The sequence below is a fragment of the Motacilla alba genome, chromosome 3, assembly GCF_015832195.1.
Source record: "Motacilla alba alba isolate MOTALB_02 chromosome 3, Motacilla_alba_V1.0_pri, whole genome shotgun sequence".
NCBI classification, from domain to species: Eukaryota; Metazoa; Chordata; class Aves; order Passeriformes; family Motacillidae; genus Motacilla; species Motacilla alba.
In genome coordinates this window covers 56,730-83,870 of record NC_052018.1, presented here as the reverse complement: position 1 = coordinate 83,870, position 27,141 = coordinate 56,730, and the positions used below count along the sequence as shown (strand labels likewise).

At 54.8% G+C, this 27,141-nt stretch overlaps 3 protein-coding genes across 6 annotated transcripts in view; 1 reads left to right on the top strand and 2 right to left on the bottom strand.

The window, feature by feature from the left end:
• IFT172 (intraflagellar transport 172) overlaps positions 1 to 6,210 on the bottom strand; it is a 37,178-nt gene extending 30,968 nt beyond the window's left edge. Inside the window, exons 1-7 of the mRNA XM_038130405.1 lie at positions 6,058 to 6,210; positions 5,706 to 5,849; positions 5,501 to 5,613; positions 4,965 to 5,004; positions 2,336 to 2,401; positions 1,884 to 1,963; positions 632 to 719 (exon numbers count right to left, since the gene is read on the bottom strand). Coding sequence (XP_037986333.1) covers positions 632 to 719; positions 1,884 to 1,963; positions 2,336 to 2,401; positions 4,965 to 5,004; positions 5,501 to 5,613; positions 5,706 to 5,849; positions 6,058 to 6,096 — 570 coding nt within the window. The 5' untranslated portion in view covers positions 6,097 to 6,210. The remainder of the gene's footprint in view (positions 1 to 631; positions 720 to 1,883; positions 1,964 to 2,335; positions 2,402 to 4,964; positions 5,005 to 5,500; positions 5,614 to 5,705; positions 5,850 to 6,057) is intronic.
• A 13-nt stretch (positions 6,211 to 6,223) lies between these two features.
• Positions 6,224 to 14,295, top strand: LOC119698503 (low density lipoprotein receptor adapter protein 1-like). Of its 3 annotated transcripts, none has more exons than XM_038130425.1 (9): positions 6,224 to 6,403; positions 7,986 to 8,128; positions 8,634 to 8,746; positions 9,664 to 9,778; positions 10,161 to 10,233; positions 10,595 to 10,707; positions 11,633 to 11,685; positions 12,600 to 12,637; positions 12,796 to 13,092. In XM_038130425.1, the coding sequence occupies exons 1-9, from the start codon at positions 6,319 to 6,321 to the stop codon at positions 12,951 to 12,953; spliced, it is 891 nt and encodes a 296-aa protein (XP_037986353.1). In that variant the 5' UTR covers positions 6,224 to 6,318; the 3' UTR covers positions 12,954 to 13,092. The 3 variants fall into 3 exon arrangements, with proteins under 3 accessions (XP_037986353.1, XP_037986352.1, XP_037986351.1); XM_038130424.1 differs by having other exon boundaries at positions 12,597 to 12,637; XM_038130423.1 differs by lacking the exon at positions 12,600 to 12,637 and having other exon boundaries at positions 12,796 to 14,295.
• Positions 14,296 to 15,175: 880 nt separating this feature from the next.
• Positions 15,176 to 26,563, bottom strand: FNDC4 (fibronectin type III domain containing 4). Of its 2 annotated transcripts, none has more exons than XM_038133427.1 (6): positions 26,324 to 26,563; positions 20,400 to 20,515; positions 19,701 to 19,905; positions 18,748 to 18,837; positions 17,378 to 17,511; positions 15,176 to 16,445 (listed from the first exon to the last, which is right to left on the bottom strand). In XM_038133427.1, the coding sequence occupies exons 1-6, from the start codon at positions 26,394 to 26,396 to the stop codon at positions 16,410 to 16,412; spliced, it is 654 nt and encodes a 217-aa protein (XP_037989355.1). In that variant the 5' UTR covers positions 26,397 to 26,563; the 3' UTR covers positions 15,176 to 16,409. The 2 variants fall into 2 exon arrangements, with proteins under 2 accessions (XP_037989355.1, XP_037989354.1); XM_038133426.1 differs by having other exon boundaries at positions 15,176 to 16,442; positions 26,324 to 26,538.
• Between the last annotated feature and the right edge of the window lie 578 nt (positions 26,564 to 27,141).

Here is a 27,141-nt window from a genome sequence, read left to right as displayed (position 1 = left end):
CTGTGTGAGAAGAATTCTAATGTCAGTATGAAAACAGATACCATTAACTAGACTGAGATTGAACTCCCAACACAACAGAGTATAGATGGATCTTCATGATAGCATAGCAGAGAGCAGCCATGCTCAAACTGCTTTAGCTGGAGACAAAAGATCTGAGAGCATCCCCTTCACCACAGCCTGATGCAGAGAGAGACTCCTGGCACAGAGAAGCGGGAGGCTCAGGAGAAATGCTGGGTGTCCAAGGACAAAATATGAGCCTGAGATTCAACATTAACTGTGGTAACTACGCCCTACTTAGTGTGGGGACAATAGTAGCCACTCCATGGAACCCTACCTCTTCAAGAATCATTCTCCTGGACACTCGAACATCAGAGCTTTCCAGACACCTGAACACCCTTATGCCTCACACACAAAAACATGAACTCCCCCCTTACCACTGCCCTCAGTGTATTCCAAAGCATCTAATCACTGTTCTGCCTCCATCGATGCTTCCCAAAACCTTTGCTAGCAAGCACAGCCTGCAGCTCCTCTCCAGACTTCTCTCCGCAGCCTGATCCCTTTCCAGAGCTCTGGAGCTGGGAAGCAGGCTGTGCAAATAGGAATTTTGCTGACTGAGAAGGATCTTTGGTACCTGTGATTCACCTGAACCCTCATCATCAAAGAAGAAGCGCACTATGGTTCCATCTGCATGGCCAGACAGGATTCCTCTCCCCGACACACTGCAGAAAAACACAGACAGGATGATGCAATGTTACAGGAAGACTTGTACCTTCATACTCATATCCCTGCCCAGAGCAGCCCTTCCCAGGGTCATGGCTGATGTTCCTCATCAAAGGAACCTTCCCCAAAGACAAGACAAATATCGAGTACCTGTGTCTGTAAAACGAAAGCAGACAAAAGAACCCAGAGTGGAAAGCAGAGTGATCAGTTAAGTGTCTCCATCATGTAAAATCACAATAAAAAACTTTCTGTATTACTAAAACCCAGAAGCTAAGTGGCCTTCAGTGGAATAATGACTCTGCTCACAAGTGCTTACAGCAATATGCATCAAACAGTTCTTGCACTGGAACTGTTCCAGAAGTGAGGCTGGGTATTATGATACTGGGAATCCCTAAAAGAAACACAATGTAGGCAAAAAAACACCTGGGCAAAAACTCCTAGCCTAAATCCATTTTTTATAGCATTGACGTCTTGTGCTTTTGGACACAAGCAGGGAGAAGAGAGCAAAGAAAAAGAAACAGGCCAACAACCATGTACCCAGAGAAACACCTTTTAATGAAGATTAGAAGATTCAAGAACAGAATACCAATTATATGGACACTGTAGCAATCCAGCAATCATGTACCTGGCACCAGAATGACAGCATTTTGTGAAAAGTCCACTCCTAGGACCATGACACATCTCAATTTTTCGGTAAAGAATACTAAAGTAGTTGAAATTAAATCTTATTAATTAAAATAATTTTAAATGGCACTTTATGGTTATTTTCCTGATTACAGCCTTGTCAAAGGTTTTACCTGGCAGAATGATGCTACTTTTTTAGCCCTTAAACATGATTAATGTTAGTTATTACTCAGATGAAGCTGACAAATGTAATCCTTATAAACTCACAGATTCAAATAAATCAATGAATATAAGTAAGCTCGTGGAGACTTTCATCCTCTACTATGTTCAAAGAACAACCAGACTGCCCATGTGGCACAGCCAGGTACCAGATTTTAGGAAGGAATTCCTTCTGGAGAGCACAATATGTTATTATCTTGACAACAAAGTGACAGAAAAAGAACACTGGCAACCTCCCACACTGGTCCCTGTTATGCCAAGCCAGCAGCAGGTGTGAGACTGAGCCAAAGCAGGGCAGGCCAAAGCAATGCCATACTCACTTGGAAGTTAGTGAGACCACGTAGGAATCTGTCCCATAGATGGTGGAAGACTTGTTGTTCTTTGTATTTGCTAAACGAACCTGAGAAAGAGAAAAGGATCAGTGCTGTTTTCATCAGTAGAATGTGGATCTCCCCCAATGTAAGTAACATTCCCAGAGGTTTCCCTCTTCACTATCAGGGAAAGAAACCACAGGAAGCTCATTGACTCCCAGTGTATTATAGAAGTGGAAAAGTTGGAGTCACATTTCCACATTTCTAGAAAAGTTTGGAGAAAGATCCAAAAGATCCAGTAGACCCTCCAGGGACTAACTGTGAACCAGAAAATTCAGGTCCACAGTGTAATCCCTCTGTTGCTGTTACTGTGGCACCCAGTGATGGCTCCTACCCCTCAGCCCAGCCACGGGCAGACCCTGCAAGGGAAAGAAAGTCACACAATTAACAAGTTTCTCTACCTTTCCTTCAGCAAGACCAAAGACAATGATATTCTCTGCTGGCCACAATAAGCAGGTCACAGCACTCTGCAAAGGAGGAGGTAAAAAGAGAGGTAAGAGCTCCACCTTACCCAGCTTCCTGCCCCACCGCCACCTAAAACAGTTCATGAACAGACACTATTCAGGCAGGAGAGATGGGGCATTTGGACAGGCCTTACAGTAGCTGAAGATACTGGACAAACCTTACTTCATGCTGAAGCTTAAGCTAGATAAAAGTGAGCTGGGGCAAAGTAATTGAGCACAGGAGGGCTATGGGAGGGCAAAAAAGTTTTAGGGATGTGTTCAGTTTGGAGCTCCTTTGCGAGTCCTACTTACTGAGCAGTGCTTGGCTTGCCACATGCTATTGGTGAATGTATAAAATCGTGGCTGTTTTAAAAGGTTTTTTGCAACAAGTATAAAATAGAAAAATAATTTCACCGTGACAACTTCTGTAATAGCTATGAGAATACTTGTCCATTGGATCTTTATTTGATGAATAAGAAATAGTGTTTGTTTTCTCATTGACAAGTAAGATGGTTTTTAGATGCTACCAAGTAGGCCAGGTAGAAACAGGCTCATTAAATCCAAACCAAAGGTATTCTCAAAATCTGAGGGGGGGGCGTCAGAATGAATGAAGCTGACCACAAAACCCAACTGTAAGAGAGGGCCAAGAAAGTTTATGAAAGCCCTTCACATCTACCCTGCAGACCTTCAGTCAGTAAGAAGGCTGGTGTTTGGCACTGTGCCACCAGCACCAGCCTCACTGGCTCTGTCCCATTTTAAGCATGTGGGACTGCTTAAGATACATATCAGCATTTATTCATTCCTCATTTATTTATCTCATCTTCCATCCCTGCTATGACCATTCACATCAGCAACACAGCCACAATCGGACAACAAAATGTCTCAAGGTAACCAAACTGTTCATAATTTAAATGTCCAACCAATGACCAAGACCCGTTTTCATTACCTGTTCCCAGGAATTTGTGTGCTTCCCTCATTATCTGTCAGACTTATTTTCCACTCTAACACAACACAAGCTTGGGAACAAGCCTCACACAGTGGTGATGTGCTCATTGTTTGTCCTCCTGGCCCTCAGCAGGACGTTTGGCTTGCCACACACTGGGATGACACACTGGGATCACTGTGTGTGTTAGAGGGCCCAGTGGCAGGAGAGGGAAAGGACTCAACAAATGATCTCTCATATTGACTGAACATTTCAAAAATTTGTAAATAACAGTATTTAACTACAGGAGAAAGCCAGACACAGTGGTAAAACCCCAGACATACAGCATCAGAAAAAAAAAAGGATTTAATGTGTTAGAAATGGTAGAAAAGGCATGGGAAATGAGAAATGAGAGAAAAAATACTGAATTGTTACATTAAAAATACAAAATCCTGTACATGTGCCATGCACAGCATCTGAGCTTGTGAGAGGCCAGCAGGCCCCCACCAGGCTGGCAGCTGGAGGGGCAGGCAGCAAACAGTACACAAGGAAAGAGCTCTGCAGGGAGGCTAAATGTGACCACACCTGGGATAGCCACCCTGCTCAGGAAAGGGACAAATGGACACCAAGCCCCTGTGGCGCTCTTTTCCTCATGACACTCTATTGTCATGACCACTCAGTGCAACAGCTCAACTGCAGACAAAACAGAGGCTGACCAGCAGCTGTCCTGTCACAGAGACAGAATTCCCTGGGCTCCCTGCAGCAGAGCAGCCACAGTGGCAGGCCGTGACCCAACCCTGAGATGAAAGCCTTCAACCCAGAGGCTGAAGCTACCCTTCACCTGAGAGACAGCCTGAGAAAGCCTGGCACAAAATCCAGCAACTCCATCAGGAGCAGCTCTCTGTCTTCTGGGGATTTGGACAAAAAGGATGGTTCCTCCTACCCAGCAGAGAACTTTCTTGGTGACACAGAGACTATGGGGTGTTGGCACTTGCCTGGAAAACCTGGGGCAGCTGCTGGACTTTTGCCTCTGAAGGTAGAAGCAGTCAGTGCACTGTATTTTCTCACTCTGGTGGCTTTCTGTGCAAGGAATTCATAACACCTTTGCCTATTCCAGACAATCTCAGGGCAAGCCTTGGCAAACACCTACTGGACAGACTGCTCTCTGACACAGGCAGGCTGAGCCAGAGCATCAGAACACACAGGTGGCCAAGGAGCAAACCTGATGGAAATCACAAACCTGAAGCAACTGAGCATGTGGAAATAGAACAGTTTGAATTCTGCACACTTTGCATTTTGTTTAATAAGGCATCTTGGAGTTTAGAGCTACAAGCCTGTGAAAAATAGTTGGGCTCTGAGTGTCACATATTTTTCCCTTTCAACTCTCTTAAAACAGTCTGTCCACTGATGCCTAAAGTAGTCCCCAAAGTTTTGTAACTGACTGCATTGGTCGTTCAACAATTTACTCGATTGTACCCAGGCATTAGGACACCCCTGAAGCTTGATGAGCAAGACATGCCTCAGAATTTAGAGATTCTCTTAGGGTCTTTAAAGGTCAAGTACAGTTTGGCCAAGTACACCGGTGAGTATGAGCAGAGAGACCTCTCATTGTCTTTTCCTACATATGCCGGAGAAAATGAAGTCAAACAGAAGTCTGGGTCTCACCGTTTGGATGAACTTGTTGCATATCACCTTCTTGTCACCCCTGCAGAAAAATATACACAAAAAATTACTATCAGCAACCCTACACATTCTGATCACCCTACCGTTTATACACAGGCTGGTATGGCCTGGCCAAACACAGTCCATTGAAGTCTTGTGTGCTGCTAGTCTATCACAACTTTGGGCAAAAAAAAAAAAAGACCCCTAGAGTCTGAGCTTCCAAACTCCTGGTGAACTGCTTTTCTGAGTACTGTAAGCACAACTCCTGCCAGCAAATGAGGCTGCAGTGGGGCAGATGTGCACCATCGCTGCACAGTTGTGACACATGATGGCAACACAGGCTCCAGCTAGCTGCATGCACAGCCCGGGCTCTATAAGGGCCCTGACGAGGAAACCTCACCTGCTGCTCCCCACGGACACCTGTGTGGCTCCCTGCGGGCCAGGTGATGGGCACTGCAGCGTGTGCCAGGGTGAGGATCAGGCTAAGGGAGTCCATGGCAGGGAGGAATGGAGCAGGCTGGACCTCACCGCACACTCACCACTCCTCGCCGATCCTGTACACGTAAACAACGTTGTCTGTCTGCCCGATGGCCAGTTTAGTGGAGTCCGGGGAGAAGGCCATGCCTTTGACCACGTAGCTCTTCCTGCCGTACTGCGGAGAGGGTCGGTGTGACCGTGGGAAGGCCGGCTGCCCCAGCGCTGCCCGGCCCATGCCCATGCCCAGCCCGGGCCCGGCCCGCTCACCTTGGCGTCCGCCGGCTTGGTGGAGAACTTGTCGCGCCGCTCGCCCTGCTCGTCGTAGAGCAGCACCACGCGCTCCGCGGTGCACACGGCGAAGCGGGCACTGCTGGCGGACCAGGCCATGCAGGTCACCCGCGCCGTCCCGTCCTGCGGGCACACACGGCTTAGCGGGCACGCAACGAGCCCCAGCGGGCACACACGGCTCAGCGGCTGGGCGCACACGGCTCAGCAGCCACACTACAGCCTCAGCGTCGCCGCTACGCGCCCCAGACCGGTCAGGGCCGCTCTCCCCGACCCGGCCTGGCCCGGCCCGCTCCCCCGCGGCCCGCTCCCCCCCAGCCCGGCCCGGCCCGACCTGCGGGGCCAGCAGGGTCCGCACGTGCCGCAGCTGCATCGCGCCCTCCGCCGGGCCCGGGCCCGGGGTGGTCCCACGGCGCCGGGCTGCTCCCAGGGGCCGCTCCGCCGCCGCGGCCGCGGCGCCCGCCTCGCCCCGCCCCCGCTGCCGTGGCAACCCCGCCGCCTCCGCCGCGCTGACGCGAGCGCGCCGAGCCCGCGGGGACCGACCCCCCGCGCACCGGCAGGGATCGGCTCGGCTCGGCTCGATCCCGGCTCCGCTATGGAGGCGCTGCGGGCGGCCGGGCGCGCCGTGCTGCGGAGCCCACGCCTCGCCCGGCACGGTCTGGGTCTCCGCCGGCGGCGCAGTGAGTGCGGACGGGTGCGGGGTCGGGGCCGGGCATCGCTCCTGGCGGGGAGCCCGCAGCTCGGCGCAGTCGGGCTAGGAATACGGCCCCTGCCTGCTGCAGGGCAGTCTGAGGGGCCTGGGGAGGCGGGAGCGGCCGTAGGGGTAGCCGGGTTAGGGGAGGCGAGGGGGTCGGGCCGCAGGGGCCGGGGCACTGCCGGCCAGGGCACCGTAGCGCTGCAGCTCCTCGCCGAGCCCTCCCTGCCCCGCTCCCCGGGCTGTCGCCTCCTGCCCCACTTGTGAATCGAGGCCGCCCGCGCCAGGGGGCTGACGGGCCTGCGCGGCCGTGCCGGGCGCTGGAACACGCTGGACTGCACCGGGACCTCCCCGGCCTCCGCGGGCCTCGGGCCCCTCGGGCTGCCACGCCTGGTCCTCTGCGAGTGTGCCAGGCCAGCCCCTGCTGCCTGCGGCCTGGCAGGATCCGAGACCGGCCCATGGACACATCCCTGGAAGCGTTCAAGGCTAGGTTGGACGGGACTTGGAGCAACCTGGTCTAGTGGAAGGTGTCCTGCCTGTGGGAGTGAAACTGGATGAGCTGTAAGGTCCTTTCCCACCCAAACCGCTCCATGATTCCATGACCCTGCAGGTAGCCTGTGGCACAGGAGGGCCATGGTTTTTTGGCTGTTCTCAGTCAGTTGCCCAAGGCTTTTCTGGAGCACCAGCACTTGCCCTGGCAGCCCTGGTATGCATGAACTGTCCTCAGAGTTTGGAGTGGCACAGCTTTCTACTGCCCGGGTAGAGGTCACTGGTGCCTGCATGGCACCAGGCAGCCTCCCTGATAGTTGTCACTTGTGGAAGAGTATGCTGTGCAAATAAGGTCTCCTGATTTCCCTGTGGGTTCAGATTATTCCAATTATGAGTTGGACCCTTCTGCAAGTGTGCCAGTAATGCTCAGGGAGCAAATCCCAGGGAAGAGGTGAAAATAACCCTGAAAAGTATTAGCTTAGTGTGAACAGTACATACCTTGGCAATTCCCACCTCTTTCTTAACAAAGCATCTGTGGTGCAGTTGCTTCCCAGTCATCCCAGCTGGGACCACAAGTGCTGATTAAGCTGCCCCTTCCCTGGCACCCTGCTGCTGCAGATGAGATGCCAAGGGGTTTGGTTTTGCTTACACTGGGCCAATCTGGGGGTTTTGATCTGAGCATGGCAGTGAATGCTGCTGCTCTTCAGGTGTGCCAGCAGCTCAGGTGGCTGAGATGAAATGCACAACAGAGAACATTTTGTTTGTAATGAAACAGATGAGACCCAGGAACACAAGGTTTTTGCAGACGGAAGGAGGGCTGCAGAATCCTCAGCCCTGTGCAGATATGCAGGAGCTGTCAGTGCTGACAAAGCCTGGACTTCCAGGGCTAGAAGACTAAAGCTTCAAGGCTGAACTGCCCACTCCTTCTGTTCCCCTTATGAGAGTGTCACAGAGCCAGGAGAGTGTCCTGCTGGGGGCAGGAAGCAACACTGCTGCTGGCAGCCATGGGTGAGGTGGCTCTGGCAGGACTAGCTGTGGGGCTGCTGGCACATGGCTTCTAAGGGCTTTTCTCTTTGCAGAGCTTCCTGAGAGCTGGGCTGATATGCAGGAGCCACTGCTTGAGGGGATGTGCTTCACCCTCAAGTATCTGGGCATGACGCTGGTAGAAAAACCAAAAGGAGAAGACATGGCGGCTGCTGCCATCCGCAGGATCGTGGCCACGGTGAGACCCGGTCCTGGGGCCCTGGTGTGTGGGGTCAGAGCCCAGCCCCTGCACAGGGAAGTGTCTGTCCTAGCCCTGAACTCTAGTGAGTGACCGTGCCCTTCCCAAGAGGAGGGGGGCATGCAGGAGGCTACTGGTGTCTGCCTGTGTGCTGTGGGGAAGCTGTCTTCCTGCAGGACAGCCCCAGCCACCTGCTCCCGCACCTGAACCTGGCTGGGAGCAGAGCTGTGTCTGCCACAGCACAGAGAGAAGTGTGAAGTACTAGAAGAAGTGGGGTCTGTCCTTTCTCTGTGTGTGGCAGTAGAGTGAACAGATTTGAAGAGTGTTCTGTGCAGGGCATGCCTGATTGCCAGACTCTGCTGTCCCATCCCTATAGCAGGAGGCTTTGCAGCAAGTATCCAAGTGAATGATACTGTACAGAGTCTGTGGGGCTCCTTCCAGCAAGGGGGTGAGGTGAAGACCCTTGCCAGGTTTTTAGAGATTGCTGGTGTTTTTCCACTGCCAGGCACGGGTTGGAGCTCGCAAGTTTCAGAAGGTGATTCTGACAGTGTCTCCAAGGGGCATCTCACTGCAGGATGCAGACACTAAGGAGATGGTGGAGAACATCTCCATCTACAGGTGGGCATGTCACAGGTATGGGCTGGGTGTTCCCCAGCAGCCAGATGAAGACTGATGAGAATTTGAGCAGCCAGGGCGAGCTGGGCCTTCTGTCAGCAGTACCTTCAAGCTTAGGTCTTTCCTTGGCTCCCTGGGGCCTGTACTCTCTCTGCTGTGCTCCCAGCACTGCCTGAGGCTGAGTGTAGGCAGGGTCTTGGGTGGTCTTTAGTTCATCAGCCCATCCATCATCTCCCTGTGCCCTGCCTCTCTATTCTGGCATTCAGCAGGATTTTGAGGCTTGTGGTTGGAAAGCCCCACAGTTAGGACAGGACTGCGTGTCTGCCTCCACTGCCATGGGACCACCCTTCTGGCTGCAGCTTATTGGGCAGGCTAAAGGCAGTTGAGAATTGCAGGTGAGAATTGATGTTGATTTCTCCTGCTGCCACTTGTCCTTTGGCTGGGTTGGGTGTCTGTGGGTACTGGGTGTGAGGGGAGTTAGTGTGCAGTCTGGTGTCTAGATGGGAAGCAAAGACAGGATATCTCTTTGCTGCAAAATGTAGGTCTCAGCGCCAGAGCTGATGTGCCAGCTCAGATCATCCCTCTGCCTGGCCTCCAGCTGTGTCCTTGGAGGCAATCGCCCACCCTTCTGTGCTCCTCTTGTCCCAGTGCTTGAATTCACACACTGGGTTGAGCTGGCCATCAGAAAACTACAGGGCACTCTGGGATGGCACAGGAGGGAGTGCCTGTGGATGCAGTGATCTCTTACCTGCTGCAGGTACCAGGGAGCCTCTGGCCCTTGCTGGGGGTTTGGGCTGCCTGGTCAGCTCGGGCAGGTGAAAGCCTCAGGTTGTCAGCAGTGCTTGCTGATGTGCTGGGAGTGCAGCAGAAGTGTCATGCTAGGGTCCTGGATTGTCCTGACAGCTCCTCTCTGCCCACAGGATCTCCTACTGCACAACAGACAAGCTGCAGAACAAAGTCTTTGCTTATGTTGCCCAGAGCCAGGAGAGCGGGGCACTGGAGTGCCATGCCTTCCTCTCACCCAAGAAGAAGATTGTAAGCACTTACATTCTGCTCTTGGCTCTGTGAGGTATGGGTGGGAGCAAGGGCCTGCTTTCTTCCCCTTCAGCGAGAGAAGGCCATTACCTGTGCGAGCCTCAGCTGGATTTAGAGCCAAGGAGCAGGTGTGCTCATGTGCTGCACAGACAGGGAGGGAGCAAAGGGGGGTTTCCTGTCCCAGCTCCTGAGGGTCTGCTCTTGCGGGAGGCTGTCCCCCAGGGGCAGACGGACACAGAACTGAGCTCTGGCCTTCCATCTGTATGTTCTGCAGAGAAAGGCAGCAGGGGATGCTGGGGTGTCTCGGATTTCATGGCAGTGGGGTTATCCTGCATTGAGGGCCCAGGTGGAAGCAGGCATTCCCTCTCTTTCATGTACACAGGCCCAGGCTGTGACTCTGACTGTGGCCCAGGCCTTTCAGATGGCACTGGATCTCTGGGAAGCAACACATGCAGGTAGGAGGAATTTCTCAGATGTATCTCACTGCATAGCTCTGGAATCAGTGTCTCTCTGGTGAAACACACCAGGCAGAAAGAATGTTGTGCCTATGGTTGTGTTCTCTGCCACTCCCCCATCTTCAGCTGGGGTGGGAGGTGTAGCTGCTCTCTATGCTGAACTGCTGTGCATTGCCTGAGCTGTATCCCAGCTCAGGGCTGGTGGTACCTGGCCTGAGCAGTGACCCCTCACCTTTGTTTGCACCCTCCTGCCAGCACAGCAGGGATTCCCTGTTCCTCACCCACAGTATTGCCTGTACATTCCCAGCTGGGCTTTCTGCTGGTTGCAGGCACTAACTCTGCTGCTTTTGCCCTGTCCCAGGCTCTAGGCAGGATCAGCCCCTTCACCCTTCATGTGTCTTGGAGAGCAGTGAGGCCGGCAGAGCCCGTGAGCCAGCCTCCCCAGGGAGCACTCCCTTCACACACCATTTTGGGGTACAGTATGTGCAAGTCAGGCCCATGCCGAGGGCTGTCTGGAATTAGGGCAGGGACAGAGTGACCCCTCTGCAGCTCCCTGCTCCTGCCCTCTCAGAACCCTGCTGATACCTGCACAGCACCCATCGCACATGGCAGCCTGATGTGAGGAGGTGCACTGTGCTGTGTGGCTCACACAGCAGGTGCAGTTCTTTGGTGTCTGTGCTCCAGGAGCTCTGCTGTCAGGCCCAGCACTGCTGCAGCCTCAGCCCTGCTCTGCTGGCCCTGTCACACGGGGACCTGGGACCTGGGCTGCACACCTGGTTTCATGGCTGGGGTGAGAGCTGCCTCTGAAGGAGAGGACCCTTGGATCATCATCCTGCCAGCCTGGGCTAAGGCTCAGCCCAGCCCATCTGCACTGCACCTCCTGCATGGCCACAGCACTTGGAGCATTGTCATACTGGTCTCACTATGTCCCTGTCTGGGTGCCTCTGGATGCTTGATCCTTGGCCTCATGCTTCCAGTGTGAGCCCAGCCTGGCAGTGCTTGGGGTTGTACCTGTGCGTAGCCTGCTCCTGGAAGTCTCTGCCTGCCCCTCCAGCTGCAGGGTGTGCCCACCCACCACTGTCCCTGGGCAGAGGTGCACTGTGTCGGCAGCTGTGTCAGCATGGTCCATGCTCACAGCTTGTGTTTGGGGCTTTACACCTGGAGGGGATGTGGGACAAGCTGTGGCCTGTCTGTCCTTGTGTGGCCAAGCCCAGAGGGTTCTGGCAACCCAGCACTCCAGTCTTCCCCCACTGCTTGTGGAAAACCTTTGTACTGTGCCTTGGTAGCGACTGTCTCGTGAAGGGGCCGGACGGGGTCTGAGCAGCCCAGCCTTGCTCCTGGCAGAGACCTGTCCCTGCAATGAGATGTCATGGTGGATTTTTGTTTGTTTGCTTGCCAGGAGGAGGAGGAGGAGGAGGAAGATGATGATAATGTCAGTGAAACCTTGTCTGGGTAGGTGGTGAGCTGCTGTTTGTATTCAGGGATCTCTCTGATGAAGCCTGTCTTGTCTCCTTCTCTGTGCCCTGTGCAAGGGGAGCTGCTTGGGCCGTGGGCATGGTGGGATCATGGAGGAGAGCTGCATGGAAAGCTTCCTGGTATTTTTCTGCTTCTATCTGCTGAGAGCTCGAGTGAACAGAGGGTTGAGTGGTGGAGGAACAGACCATGCAGTCCAGCTTTTGCAGCAGAGATTTGGGGTACAGATGCTGACCCCCAGGATGCACCCAGAGATGTTTCTTATTCTGTTTCTGCCAGTCTTTGCTGAGGCCAGCCTGTGCAGACATGCCTCTGACATGGGACTCAGTTGTCCCGCTTCTCCCACTGATTTCCCTGGGGATTGGACCAGGATGGAGGCCTGGTCATGCTGACTTCTGTGTGGACTGGGAGTGTGGGTTGAGCTTGATGGTGTGTGTCCTGTGCTGGGGAGGAGCTGATGGAACAGTCCAGCAGCACAGGATTAACCTGAAGGTCTGCAGATAGGCGGGTGGTGGGCCTGTGAGGCCCATTCCATCATGGCTGTTCTCCATGTACATGGCAGTGGACACCCAGCTGGGTCTGGCAGGTCTGAGCTTGGCTCGAGCTGGTGTCACCTGGGAGCCAGTGTGTGCACAGGCTGGAGCTGTATGTGTAGCCCAGTGAAACACCACCCCTTTCGATGGAGCTTCTGATGGGAAGGAAATATGGGTTTGCAATCTGGGGACAGGCTGGCCCGGGAGGAGAGTTTGGTAGCAAGGGGGCTTAGGGCCTTCTGCACCCCCAGTGCCCGCTGCTGCTGTGCCATTCCTGCTGTGCCAGGGTCAAGAGCATGCCGTGTCTCTCAGGAGACCATGCTTGGGGTATGATGGATGCTGTGTTCTCTTCCAAAGCAGCATGGAGGAGCTGGGGAGGGGACTCCACAGCCCAGCAGGTAAGTTTCTTCAGTGCTGCATTGGCTCACCCCCCAACATGTCCTCTGTAAGGCGGGGGGGGACTGACGCTCACCTGGGAACATCTGCTTCCCTTTGCAGGCTGTGCTGGGCTCCCAGCTGTACACCTTATGGTCCATGTCTTCTTTTCCCTTTTCAGAATTAATACCTCTTGTGCCCCCATCGAGCTCTCCTACAGCACAGCTACTGTGCTACCGCCTGGGGCCACCCCCGGACAGCTGGACGGTGCTGCCAGGGGCTGGAGATTCCCCCAGCACTGGCACCAGGATTGCTGGCCCCAAGGCTCCCCTGGGCTAAGCCAAATCTCTGCAACAACGGACCAGCCACTCAGGATTCACCCTGTGCCTGCACCTGGGCCAGCCAGTGCCTGCCGCTGCCCTGGCACCGCCCTGCTGGCATGGGGGCTGCTGGCACTGCTGCCATGGAGTGCACAGGCTGCAGCACCTGCTCCTTGTCCTGTGCTGCCTGCATGAACCGCCTCGAGCTGCAGCTGCTCCCAGCCTGGGCGGGGGACCCGTGCTCCTCGCTCTGCTCACTCACTGCCAGGCCGTGCAGGCCACCCTGCGTGCTCTGAGCCTGCCTGATGCAGGCAGTGTACACCCTCAGGGAGGAACAGCTCTTGGCCTGGAGCAGTGCGTGATGAAGGCCTTTCCCCTGCAGTTCAGCCCCACACCCTCTCACAAATGAAATGACCTGGTTTTTAAAGGAAAGCTCTGCCTTTAGAGAGAAATAAACTGAGTTTTTTACTATTGTCATTTGGGTTTGAGTGCTGGATGGACACCATGCGTAAGCGTGCAGGGTACTGTGTCTCCTGCACTGCCTGTGGTGAGGGTTGCTGTGCCCCAAGTTCATGGAGCCTGGAACTCCCACATGTTCCTTGGCTGCCAACCCTGAGGAAGCAGTTCCTCCTTGTGCTGAGGGCTGCCCTGGCCCAGGGTGCCTATGTGACTTGGGAAGAGCAGGCTCAGGCTGTGCTGCACTGGTGTCTTGAGCATCTGTGAATGTCACCTGGACTGATAGGAGTTGATGCTGAGCATGCTGAGGTCAGGGCAGACACAAGCCCCTTGTGTGCCAGCTGCTCTGAAGTGTCACTGCCTTGCTGCACCCCAGCTCTGCTCTACAGAGGCAAGCCATGCACTTGGTTTCCTTCCCAGATGGAGCAGGGGAGGCTGCAGCATGTCTGTTTTCTTTGGCAAGTGACAGCTTCCAGCTGTGTTCTGGCCAAGCCCCTCACTGCTGGCTTCCTGCCACATCTCCACACAGCTGCCCTTCTCAGGCTGGTTGCACTGGGTGCCCAGCTCAGCCCAGCTGAGCACCGATGGCTGGCTGCAGCTGGGGTAGCAGGGCCAGTCTCCCAGCAAGTGCCATAGGCACTGAGGAAGCCTGAGGTGCCATGGATCACTCAGGAGCTGTGCATGGTTTTTTTACTTGAGGTTTTGCATATTGAATGTGGTTTCATGCCTTTTCTCCCTCAGCTGGGAGTACAGAGCAACATGTAACTTGTTAGAGTGAGCAGGTCATTGTCAGGCCCTCAGCTTCCAGCACTCCTCTCTGCACTTCCCTGCCCTCCTGCACAGCCATAGACTGAGAAGAAGAAGAAGTGGTGACTTGGGGTTTGGTTTGGTTTGGGTTTTTTTGGTTTTTTTTTTTTTTTTTTTTTTTTTTTTTTTTTTTTTGTGGGGTTTTTGTTTTTTTGTTTGTTTGGTTGGTTTTTTCCAGAGGGAAGGAGCTTTTTCCTCAACAACATACCCTGATTTTACATTTAATGTCAGACTTGTGTTCCTTTTTTAATTTGGTCAAAACCTCTGCATTTTGACTTTTTTTTTTTTTTTTTTTTTTGTGCCTGCCCTAGTTCCTCACCTCTGCTACACAGTCTGATCCTTTTTGATTCTTTGTGTGTGCCTCTAGCCTGGCTAAAAATCTCATGATAGCAGGCATGTCTGCTATGACTTTCCAAGACAGAACTTCTAAACATTTTCCAGGGCACTAGAACATTCTTAAAACTGCATTTCCCTGAGAGCCCTGGTTTTTCTAATGTACTTCCTTAAAAAGAGCTAGCAGGCAAAACAAGGTGTTTGTGTCTCTGGGGCTGTGGCCATGCTCCCTGCAGCCCAGGTCGCAGCCCAGCAGCAGCTGCATCCCATTGCCATGGTGCTGTTGCTCCTCAGATACCCCTCTCCTCACCCGAGCAGGGAGCAGCCCTGGCCCCTCTTGGCCAGCAGCCTGTCAGGGTCAGACCCCGTCCCCCTTCTCGGCTCCGTTGCTGGGATGTGTCTGCTCTCTGCAGAGCAGCAGCCACATCACCCTCAGTAGGACAGCCTGCAGCTGCTCCAGCAGCACCACAGGGCCCAACCGGCAGCAGCAGCAGCTCTCCCTTGAGGACCAGAGGGGTGCAAGGTGACTATGGAGGACCTCCAGCTCTTGCACGCATGCAGGAACAGATCTCCTACGGGCCAGGACACGTGCATTCAAGAACTTGTGCATGCATGCATGCATGGACACACACAGAGACCTGAAGCTCTGATGCTGCCTTTGAGCCAGGATGCTTTTATTGAAAAGACCCTGCCACAGGAGTTGCTTATCCTGTCCCTTCCCCGCCTAGTCCTGCAGCAGGAGCTGAGCAGCACCTGGAAGGAAAAGTCCTGAAAGTGCTTTTACTGGGAGATTTATTCCTGGAAGACACTGGATCCTGTGATGCTTGAGTCCAGGGCTGCAGAGTCTGTCTGTGGCAGGCTGCAGAGCAGAGCATGGAGGGAGAGCAGCAGCCAGGGCAGCAGGGAGCCTCCTTGTTTCACCCCATTCCCTCCAACTGAGACCTTGCAAGCCTCACCACATTGTCTCCTCCAGGCAGCACAGGCACCATGTTGCTCAGGAAGTTCCTGGCAGCTCCCCTCAAACAGCCCGAATGTGCCAGCACTGAGCCCTTCTGGGGACACAGCACAGCCACAGCTGTGCCCTGGCACTGCCGCTCCCCCAGCCCGGCAAGGCTTGTCCACCAGCGCTCCCTGCCCCGCTGCAGGCTCTGTGGGCTGGCCAGGCACTGTGACAGCACTAGCCCTTCATCGTCCCCTGTGTCTTCGTCCTCTGCAGTAGACAGAGAATTTGAAGGCCCTGCACAGCCATGACACGGTACAGTGGAGCCCAGCAGCAATCCACTCATCCCCGGTGCTGGCTGGGCCCAGCCCCACAGACAAACCGTCCTACAGGCCACAGCTCTCCTGGCAGTGCTGGGGCAGCGCCTGCACCGCCCTGCTCCTGCAGCCCCGGGGCGCGGAGGGGAGCAGCTCCCGCTCTCTGCAAACACCCCCAAGGCCAAACGGGCAGCTGAGAGCAAGGTCTGCCCCTGATGCCAGGCAGGCATCCAGTGCCTCAGGTGCACCCCGGGCCTTGGCCAAGGCGGTGCACAGCGACATGGCCTCCCCTCAGGCCAGTGCCTCGGCCCATCGGCTCCCCTTGGCACCCTCCCACCCCAGCCGCTGGTGTGGCCCCCCACCCATCCTCAAGGTCATGCTTCCCCTGGGAGGGGAGGAGGGCCGGGTGAGGGATGGGCAGGGCCACGCTCTGCATGCAGGGCTCGGGAGCTGGCTCCGTGCACGTCCTCAGGCAGGTGCCCTCAGGAAAGTGGGAGTTCTGGTACGTGGATCGTCGCATGCTGAGTTCCAGGCGGCACGCCTGGTGCTGCCTCTTCTTCCAAGGCCTGCTGTGGCTCTGGCAGGACACCCAAGATCCCAGACGGCAGAGCTGGTGTTGCACTTACACCTCAATGATGTTGACTGAGGGAGATTTCTTCTATGAGAGAAAAATCTGCTTTAAGAGCCTGCTTTGCTGCACCCCTGGGATCAGACCTGATGTCAGAGCCCCTCAGCCTGCAGCAGGCATCAAGACCAGCAGACCTCAGCAGAGCAGGGTCAGTTTGGAGTAGGGATCCAAGAGGAGAGACCTCCTGGCAAGGGGTAATCAGCAAGCTGAAAAATCTGGAGGAGGGGAACTGGGGACTTGAAGTCCAAACAGGAAGTTTCTGCTCCTGACATCTGCTGGAAACCAAGACGTGGAATCAGTGGGGCAGTCAGCGAACACAGTGAGGGGAGTTCCCACCCTTGACAGAGGCAGCAGATGAAACACAAGCAAAATCCTAACATATGGTCCCATTAGAGCATAGGGGCTATAAATCACTGTCTTTGGCAGGTAACAAAGGGAGAAATGTCAGGTGCTGAGGGAACAGCCAGACAAAGGTACTGCTCCCTCCCCATCCACAGCCTGGCACAGCACTTCCATCAGGGTGAGGAAGGGGCTCTGGAATGACTTATGTGGTGATGACTCAGAGCCAGCTGCAGTGAAGGCAGAAAGGGAGCAGTGACAGACCAGTGCAGGAACCATGAGAACAGCTGCCTAGCATGTCCATGTGTCCATCTGTGCAGGAGAGGTGCAGCCTTGGAGGGGTGTGATGAAGGCTCTGTTACAGAGGTCAGGTACACCCTGCAGTGCAAGAGCTATCCCAGCTGTTACACCTTGTCATCTCTTCCAATGTTTCTCCTGCAATCACCCATGGAGTACACACACTGCCCCAGAGACCAGGGCTCACTGAACCCTAAAACTCCTCAGTCTTTGGGGTGAGAGCACAAGCCGGGGTGTTTCCATTTCTGGAGAGAGCCAGACTCTGTGCAGGCTGCGAGCCCCGCAGACGCCACGTGCCACCCCTGCAGCCAGCCCTCCCCACTCACCTTGCTCCGCAGCAGCCCTCCACTCGGTCGCTCTGGCGTGCTGTGCTCTGAGGAGGGCTTTGTCTTCTCCTTGTTGTTGTTGGAGTCATTATCCTTGATGATATCGTACTGTCTGCAGAACAGGGCGATCACCGCTGCCCAAAGACACACTGCATGAAGGACTCCCTCACAGTGGCTGCCTGTCTGCCCTTCCCACAGCATCCCAGCTGCAGGGCAGTTGTGCCTAGGACTCCTTGGAGTGCTGCAAACCCACATCCCCACCTGCATCAGTCTGCACCACCCCAGGTACCTCTGCATGTGTTGCCAGGCCAGTCTCCTTGGGCAGATGGGCATGGATGTGGCTAAGGCCATTGGGCCGCCCATGAGGTGCTCAGCACTCACCAAAGGCAGATGCTGAGGCACTCAAACAGGGACAGTGAGGTAAGTGGGCAGCTGTGTGGGTTTTGGAGTGCCTCCAGCAAGGGACTAAAGTTACTGAGCCGGTGCTTGTGACCCTCACAAAAGCCAGCCTTTGTCTGTGCAAACTGGCTGTGGGGTCAGTCCCTCTGTAATGCTTTCACAGCATCCACCCCATGCAGCATGTCCCACACCTGGCAACCTTAGGCACAGGAGTCTGGAGCAATGCCCCCAGGGGTGACCATGCCAGACTCACTCAACCCCCAGTGTGTGTGTGATAACACACAGGCACACACAGACCGGGCCTGACTCCTCCCAGCTGGCATCCTGACACATCAACCTGTGCCAGGTGTAAACTACCAGCAGTCATCTTGTATTTTTTTTCCCACTGCCCTAGGAAAGTGTCAAGGCCAGGGCAATGAGAAATTTCTGCAAGATGCCACCACAAAATCCACATTGACTGGGAAGGGAGCAGGGGATCAATGACTTCCCATTCACAGCAGCTGTATGTGACCAGTCAGGAGCTGACTTACCTCCTAGGCTCCCATGCTCCCAGGGCAGCCTGCTGCCTGCACTGGCTTTCACTGTGCTATACAGGAGCAAACCATCCACTTTGCAGCTTTAGTAGACTGAGGCACAGCCTGTACCAGCTAGTGCAGTAGTGTTATCAGTCACGACATCTAAAGCCCAAGCAACTCAATCATCACTGTCAGCTGGGATGCTCCCACCCCGTAATTCCAGGTCCCATTCTGTCTCCTGCTCTTCAACATACTCCAGGCCACTACTGCTGAGCAGTGGCTGTGGTTGCTCCTTTTACCCCACTGGCTTCAGCACCTACAGAGACAAGGGGCTGATGAGGAAGGGTGCCAGACCCTCAGCAGTGTACCTCTGCACTCTTTTGAGCCACATCCTCTTTGTGAACCATGGATTGTAACTTTGCCTCAGCCCGCCACAACACTGCTTGTGGCACTCACCTGCCCACATGAGCAGCACAGCCACAATGATAATAATCTCGCCTGTCTGCAGCTGCCGGTCTTTGTCCAGCCCTTCCATGGTGATGTCACCTGCAGAGAAGAGACCACAAGCAGGGCTGGCAGCAGATACCCTCCCACCGTAGTGGGATTTGAGAAACCCCAAAGCAGAGAAGCCCACCTCCCCCGAACAAGGAAGGGTGTGGGATGACATCCTGTCTGGGGAGAAGACATGCATCTGGTGGCCTTCCTGTGTCAGATAAACCATCCTTGCTACAAAGGTAGTCAGGGATTCCAAGGGCTTGTTTAGGTTCATGTAGGGACTGCACAATGCATGCCAGTAATCACTAAGGTCTCTCTCTGCACAGCAACCAGGGCAGGGCAGGTCAGGTCAGGTCAGTTTAACACAGAAGTTCCGAGGAAAGGCAGCTATCTGCTTGCCCTGCCATACTCAGGACCCCTCTCAGGGTTAGTTAGCTGGAGACAGACTGCCGTGCCCTCTATGGGGCATCATCTCTCTTGGATTCCTGATTCTCTCTCATGGACCAGCATGGAGGCAACCCCAAGGCAACACAGACTTCAGTAGCAAAGGAGACCATGGCGCTCTGTCATTTGTCCTTGGGTAGCCTGCAGACTGGGAGATCTGAGTCTCTGTTCAGTACTGGCTTCCTACAGGCAGCAGCTGGGCAGGCCCCAGCAGCTATCCTGGCCAGTCTGCCTAGCTGAATAGGTGCCAAGATCTGAGATAGGAGGGCTGCAAACCACGGCCTGGGGACATTATCATGGACACATAGTGGACACAACAGCAGCCTGTACAACCCTGCATGTCCCCAGCAGCCTGCTGCTCAGTGCAGCACCTTCCTCACTGGTTGCGGAATCCCTGCCTATCTGCTGTACAGGCCTCCAGGTGTGGCTCCAACAGCAGCACCTGGTCATGCTGGAAGGAGGTGCCTCACCTTGGTTGGAGCTGTTGGAAGGCAGGCGGTCGGTCTCCTTCAGGGTGCGAAAGTGGACACGCTTGCTAGCCTGGCTCTCCCCATACAGGCCAATGCTCTGCACCTGGATGATGTAGTCAGCATCCTCTGCCAAGTCCCACAGCACACAGGCACGGTTGGTGGTGTTCACCTCCCGGATGAAGCGCTGCATCTGCCCGTCCTGCCTCTGCCAGAGGGAAGAGCTGTCACCCCCGGGAGGCTGCTGTCAGCTGCACCAGGCACAGGCCCCGGCTGCAGGGCTATGCCCTCACTCCTCCCTTCCCAGGCAACCATCCACCCCAGGGCCAGACTGGCCAGCACTGCCTATTCAGCATGCCTGCACAGCCTGAGAGCCAGGCATCTCCCTGGAGAAGCCACCATCACCCAGGGCTGCACAGGTGGAGCAAGGCAAGCAAAGAAGGTTATGTCATGGCCGAAGCACCATCCTTACCTAGAGAAATCCCAGGAAAACCATTGGAGGGACTATACCCAATGCAGCCCACAGTCTTCTGCCTCCCACCAGGATGGATGGGTCACAGGGGACACCCTGGCAAGGACTGCTCAGCAGCAGAGATGTCCTCGGGCAGATGCCAGAGGAGCCCCAGAGTGTGGCAGAAGGACTGACATAGAAGCATGCTGGTAATCAGTGTCCCCAGTCCCCTGGGGACAGATCCTGGATACCTGCTGTAGGATGGCATAGCCGATGACCACATCTCCTTCTGGTACGTCCCAGGAGACTGTGGCAGAGTTTGCCTTCAGCTGCGTCACAGTCACGTTGACAGGGGACGGTGGCCTGTCTGGGTGAGCCAGGCATGGACCGTGGCGAGGCACAGGAAAAAGGCAAAAGAAGATGTCTCAGAACAGGCGCTCAGCCCTGCACATCACCATGGGGCCTCTCCAACACCTGCCAATGGCAGCACGTTGGCTAGGGCTACAGAGAGCACCTTCCTTGGTAAACCCACCCCCAGGAGACGAATGGCACAGCAGATGGGGAAGCCTGAGCCCTGCCAGCAGCAGCACATGCACAGCACGGTGCTTCCTGGGCTGCCAGGCAGCTGCTCACTCTGTGCATGAGGAGTGTGCAGATGCAGAGCTCTGGGGCTGCCCCGTGGATGGGCATGTCACAAATGCCTGGCACACCACCCAGAACCGCGTAGGAAGCAGCCCAGACACAGTGATGATATATTCATTGTGACAGAAAAATGGGGCACCTTGGAATAAACACACTCTACACTCAATCTGGGCATCTCCTCTGCCTGGAATTACTCCTTGCTCCAGGGCATGGGAGAAGGCCAATGCCAAAGACAGAGCTGGCTGTCCCAGTAATGCCTGGAAAATAGATCTTCCCAACAACATTAGGAGTGAATATATAAGCAAACCTTTACTTGAAGGCTTTCAGGCACACAATGTGGTGAAAATCGCATGTGGTATAGTAATGCTACAATTTTTATAAGGTTAGTCAATTAGTATACTTATCATATACTGTCCAATTAAAAGGTTAGTTGGTTAGGTAGTAATTCCTGGGGTCCTGCCCCACTGGAAGCAGTTCAGAAGTTTCTCTTGCCCCACTTTTGTTATGCCTGGTCCAGATTCTGGTTGAAAAACACAACATCCTTGTAGCTTCTCTCTTCTTGGAAAAAGACTAAACAATATTTTCAGGAATGTATTTATAAGGTTAGCTTATCGTTCTTAAATGTGGGGAAGAAAGATAGGAAAAGTACTAGAAGCTACTACCATGCATTAACAATCTACACAGCCACAAATACATGAAAAATACAAAACCTGAATAATCTTAGGCATCACCAGCAGTGCAGTGCCATTAGCTGCAAAGCTGGCAGCAATGCTTAGCCATTGCTGTTCTATGGCAAGCCGACCTGACTGACCCGTGGTCTGCACCATTGCCACTTTGAGACTTCACAGCACTGAGAGCACAACAGGATCCCACACAGTCCTACTCACAAAGCCAAGTTTTGTCTGGAAGTTAGACACAGGAGCACATGAAAGACAGTGAAGCTGCTGTTTCTGTGTTCCCACTCCCCACATATAAGTCAGTGCCCTTCTACAAGCTGCCTGCACAACAGCTAGGGCTACAGGGTCAGTGCTGTGATTTATATAGAAAAAGAGTTCCAGGGGACACCTGAGAACAAGACAAAGGACAACTGTGACACCGGCAACAACCCCAGATAGAGTGATTGCAAAAAAGGTGATTTTTACAGGCCAGTTGTTTAAGTGCATTTATTCACATCTGAATATACCCAGCTTTGGATCAAACCAGAGGAAGGCTTGGTTCCCACTCTGAGAAATTCAAGGTTGTGGTCTGCCGGGGCAATTAAAAGAGAGAGGAGAGCCCAGAAAACATGTTCTAAGAGAGAACCTGGGACAGAGTGTGTCTCCAGAAGTTAGACACACCACCAGAAGAGAGGGTTGCCAGAGACAAGGACACCACAGGGTTCTGATTTTCTCCTTCAGAAAAGGAGTCTGGAAAACTGGAAAGGATTCAAAGATACACTCAAACATTCTTTATTCCACAAAAAGTGTGTCTGTGTAGAGTTTTGCCTGTGGGGATCCGTTTCATCACTAACCTATGAGACGGAGGGAATCTCTAAGCCGTGTCTGCATGCACAATCTGCTTGCCTACAAGGCAACAGCAGAACAGGCTGAACAAAGCCACAGACCCAGCGTTGTCCATTGCCTGGCTGTATGTACTCTGTTGGCACAGGACCTGAGCTTCCTGTAGATTAAATTATAGAATCATTGTGGTTGGAAAAGACCTCCAAGATCATCAACTCCAACCTTTGACTGGATAACCCCATGCCCACCAAACCATATTGCAAAGTGTCACGTCCAGTCATTTCTTGAACACTTCCAGGGGTGATGAATCCATCACTGTCCTGGGAAGCTTGTAAAATGCTTAACCACTCTTTCAGTGAAGGAATTGTTCCCAATATCCAGCCTGAACCTGCCCTGGCACAGCTTGAGGCCATTGCCCCGTGTCCTGTCGCTGTCCTCTGGAAGTACAGCCTGAACCCCCCCGGTTCTACCATCCTGTCAAGGAGTTGCAGAGAGTGAGAAGGTCCCCCCTTGAGCTTCCTTTTATCCAGTTTAAATTCCCCCAGCTTCCTCAGCCACCCACGAGACTTGTGCTTCAGTCCCTTCCCCAGCTCTGTTCCCTTCCCTGGACACGCTCCAGCCCCTCAAGGTCTTTCTTGCTGTGAGTGGCCAGGATTTGGGGTGCCTCAGCAGTGTCCAGTAGAGGAGGAAAATCACTGCCCTGCTCCTGCTGCCACACTATTGCTGACACAAGCCAGGATGCTCTTGGCTTTCTTGGCCAGATCATGTTTAACTGCTGTCAACCAGCACCTCCAGGTTCTTTCCCACTGGGCCATTTTCCATCATTGTCTGGTTTTTGGCCCCAGCCATGGCTGGGGTCAGGTCAGCTGCTCAGCCCACAGCCGAGCTCAGGCAGCACCCTGTCAGCCAGCAAACAACTGCCCCCTGCCTGGGCTGTCCCAGACACAGGCATTTCCAAAGCTGGCTCTATGGGAGGCTGCACGTTTCTGCTTCTCTTCAAGCATAACAACAGTTGTCCTAGGTTACCACTAGTTAGGTTGCTAGCTAGGTTTGTGCTAGCAGACATAATGGGGTCAAAACAGCCCAAGAATCCAGTGGTGGAGATTGGTCCAAGATCTGATTTGGTCTGCACCAGCCAGTATGTGGCACCAGCCACTCTTGGGCATGGCTTGGAAGCTAGGACAAGCCAGAAAACCATTCACAAGTAGCAGTGATGTGCCTCCCTCTTTGGAACTCGTGAGTTTAATACCACGGATATGACCAGACCCTGCCAGCTGGCCTCAGGACAAGAACAGGACATGGTGCTTCACAGGATACATCCACAGTAATTAATTAGGCAGGGGGGGGTGTGGGGGGGGTGGGGTGGAATTAGGGCGAATTTTTCATCTAACAGAATTTTTAAAGTCCTGAATATGTGTGATGGGGGCAGTTTGACTACCAACCTCTAAGTGTACATGAGGACATTAAAGATGGGGTCAGACATCTCTGTGACACAGGAGTTTGTGGATGGAGTTTGTAACAGCTGTCCAGCTCTGCTCAAGAATTTTCTAGGCTTCTGTGAGGCAGCCAGACTGTCCCAGCTGAGGTTTTCAGGCTGGGGCTGCTGAGACACTGCCCTGGGACTGAGTCACTTGATGATTTGAGAACAAAGGCACTGCACCAATTCACAAGCTATGCTGCTGAGTCCACACACGTCTGACAAGTGCTCCAGCTGTATTTAACCAGAGCTTGCACAGGCCCTGTGCAGGGACTGTCACTCACCAGCAGCAGAAGGGTGAGAGGACATGGGGGCACAGCAGAGCCCCAACGTACACGGCTTCTCAGTGCACCACACCCCACACACCCTGAGCACACTTGGTGCACACTCCAGGCCAGCAGCCCTGGGCCTGTGTGACAGGAGACCTGGTGTCCAGGCTATAGTTCTGCATTACAACCAGTGTGCCTCGATCAGTTTGATGCTGAATGAACTGCAGAAAATACACTTCTGAGCATACGGGATTTGCACACTCGTCAGGAAGAGACAAGACAAGAAGCCTCAGAAGTCAAAACGTGGGAAATTCACCCTAGATACACAGAGCAATGTCTAATCCAAATCACCTCTGCTCTGGAGAGAGGCTGGGAGAACTGAGGTTTTTTCACCCTGTAGAGAATGCTCTGGTAAGACATTGGAGCCTTTTTGCAGTGCCTAAAAGGGCTCCAAGAGAACTAGAGAGGGACTTCGGACAAAGTGACAGGACAAGAAGGAGATGGCTTTTCACTGACAGAGGCCAGGGTTAGATGGGATATTGGAAAGAAATTGTTCCCTGTGAGGGTGGAGAGGTCCTAGCACGGGTTGTCCAGAGAAGCCGTGGCAGCCCCTGGATCCCTGAAAGTGCTCAAGGCCAGGTTGGATGGGGCTTGGAGCACCTTGGTGTAGTGGAAGGTGTCATTGCCCATACCAAGGGGGTGGAATGAGATGGGCTTTAAGGTCCCTTCCAAATCACACCATTCCAGGATTCTGTGAAATTCAAGATGAGACCTCAAGTTGTTACAAGACCTCCAAAGGACAAAGCCTTGTGTATAATCCCCATATTGCATCTAATACTGTTCAGCTTGCTCTGCAGCTGAGATCAGAGCAGCTTTGTGCCAAAGCTATTGCCATAAAGGTCTGTAAATGCAAGGTCTCCAAAAAGCATGCTCTCTGAAGCAAACGCATTCTGGCTATAAAATCAAGATGCTGCTGGGCTCTCTGAGAAAAGTGTGCCACTGTTTAGCTCAATGCATTATCTGCTAATAATTCTACATCACTTATAAATGATCCAGCTTCACTTTTTATTAAAGCCATATTACAAAAGGGGTCCCCCACAGAAAGCACAGTCACTAACTTAAGGCCTGGCACAGGTTTTGTGCTGTCTGTACAGCAGCCTGCTCTGTTTGGGCCTGATTGAGGGGTGGGGAGAGCTGGGCTGTGTACAGGAGCTAGCAGCACTGCAGCCTGTGGCTGGACACTGGGAGGGATGGCCAGTGGGCAGTTGAAGGGACGGCCAGAGGGCAGTGGGAGGGATGACTGATGAGCAGTAGGAGGGATGGGTGGTGGCCAGTGGGAGGGATAGCTGGTGGGCAGCTGGACATGGGACCAGATATGCCGTGCATCCCAGCTCCATGGGTCAGCAAAGGGGCTGAGCAGATACCCTTCACGAGGGATGCTGGCACATGTGATGTTGCAGAGGGATGAGGGACGGGGCATGTCTCCACCGGCGCCCTCGCCATCCTGCTGTGATCCAGAGAGTGGGCCACCCCTGCCCCCCGGCCCATGCCCTTGGGGCTGCTGCTCAAGGGCACCCAGATGTTTGCCCAACTTACTGCTGCAGCAGGGAGTAAGCACCAGACTGCACATCTAAAAATAAGTGGCCCCTTTTTAACACCTCTGACTGCATCTCTTCCTGAATCCGTCAGTACGTGTTTTGCAACACGGCAGAATGTGGCAGAACACGTCCGGTACTCGCAATTCGATTTGATATCTCAATGACCTGTCGAGGGGCAAACAGACAGCAAGAAGCGGCTGCTGACAGAGGGCCAGCCCGGCGAGTCAGAGGACACAAGGACAGCGGTACCTCGGGTGCGCTGAGCTCGATGTTCCAGCACACACCGGCAGGAAGGGACAGGATCCCCGTCACCCGGCCGGCCCCAGCCCGCCGCAGCCCTGGGTGTCCGTGCCGGGGCAGGAGCTCCCTCGGGGCAGAGCGCCCGTGCCCACCGCGGCGGGAGTCCTGTGAGCCCCGGGAAGGGCAGCGAGCGCGGCAGCAGCCGTGCCCCGGGGAGGGGACGAAGGCACAGGGGACTCGGAGGCCGCGGCGCCCCAGAGGTGCCCGAGGAGTCCTCGGGGACCGCGGCAAAGGCCACGCCGGGAATGCAGTGAGGCCGGCGGGGGTGTCTGGCGAGGACGGCAAACCCCAGCAGGGACGGGCGCCCGGCAGGGTGGTATCCCCGCCCGGCAGGGTGTCCCGCCCGCGGGACGCGCAGCCCCGCCGCCCTCCCGGCCCGGCCGCACTTACTGGCTCGCACGAAACACAGGTCGCAGCCGAAGAGCACCAGGACCGGGCTGATCATCGCCGAGACTCGGGCCATGGCGGCGGGGGCTGCGGCCCGGCCGGGCGCGGCCCTGGCACCGGCCCGGCTCCCTGCACCGCGGGACGGAGCGGGGCCGAGCCCCGGCCGCAGCGCGGGGGGGCGGAACGGCCGCCGGGCCCGGCCCGCCCCCAGCGGCACCGCAGCGGCTCCGGCACCGCGGCGGCTCCGGCGCCGCCTCTCAGCCGTGCCCCGGAGCGGCCGGCACCGCCCCCAGCCCCCGAGCCGTACCCCGACACCGCCGGTACCGCCCCCACCCTGTTAGCGGAGCCCCGGAACCACCAGCGCCCCTCCCGGTATCGTTCTCCGGTAACCCCCAACGCCCCGCCGCGGGCTGCAGCCCCGAGCGTCCGCTCTCCCCGTGCTGCACCGCCAGCAGCCCCCAGTGCCAGCTCTTTCCGTGCTGTACCGCCGGTAACCCCCGGCACGGGAGACTCCACACGCGGGCACACAACACACGTGTCCTGGGCCCTGCGCCGCCGGCACGCGTGGAGCAGCGAGCAGCACCGGTGTCGCGACTGCTGGGCCGACAGGTGCCGACATTCGGGCTGGTGCCCCCGGCACACTCCCACAGCTCCTCTGCACCTGGGGGTGCTCTGACCCTCCGGCGTGCTCCTCCACGTGTGCCTGAAGGCACAGACATGGGGTCTGCCCCATCCCCAGGAAAGGCAGCACTGGGTGTGCCTAATGAAGCAGTAGAGAAATAAGGAAATGAACCCAAATCATCCTCCATTACCTTACAGCA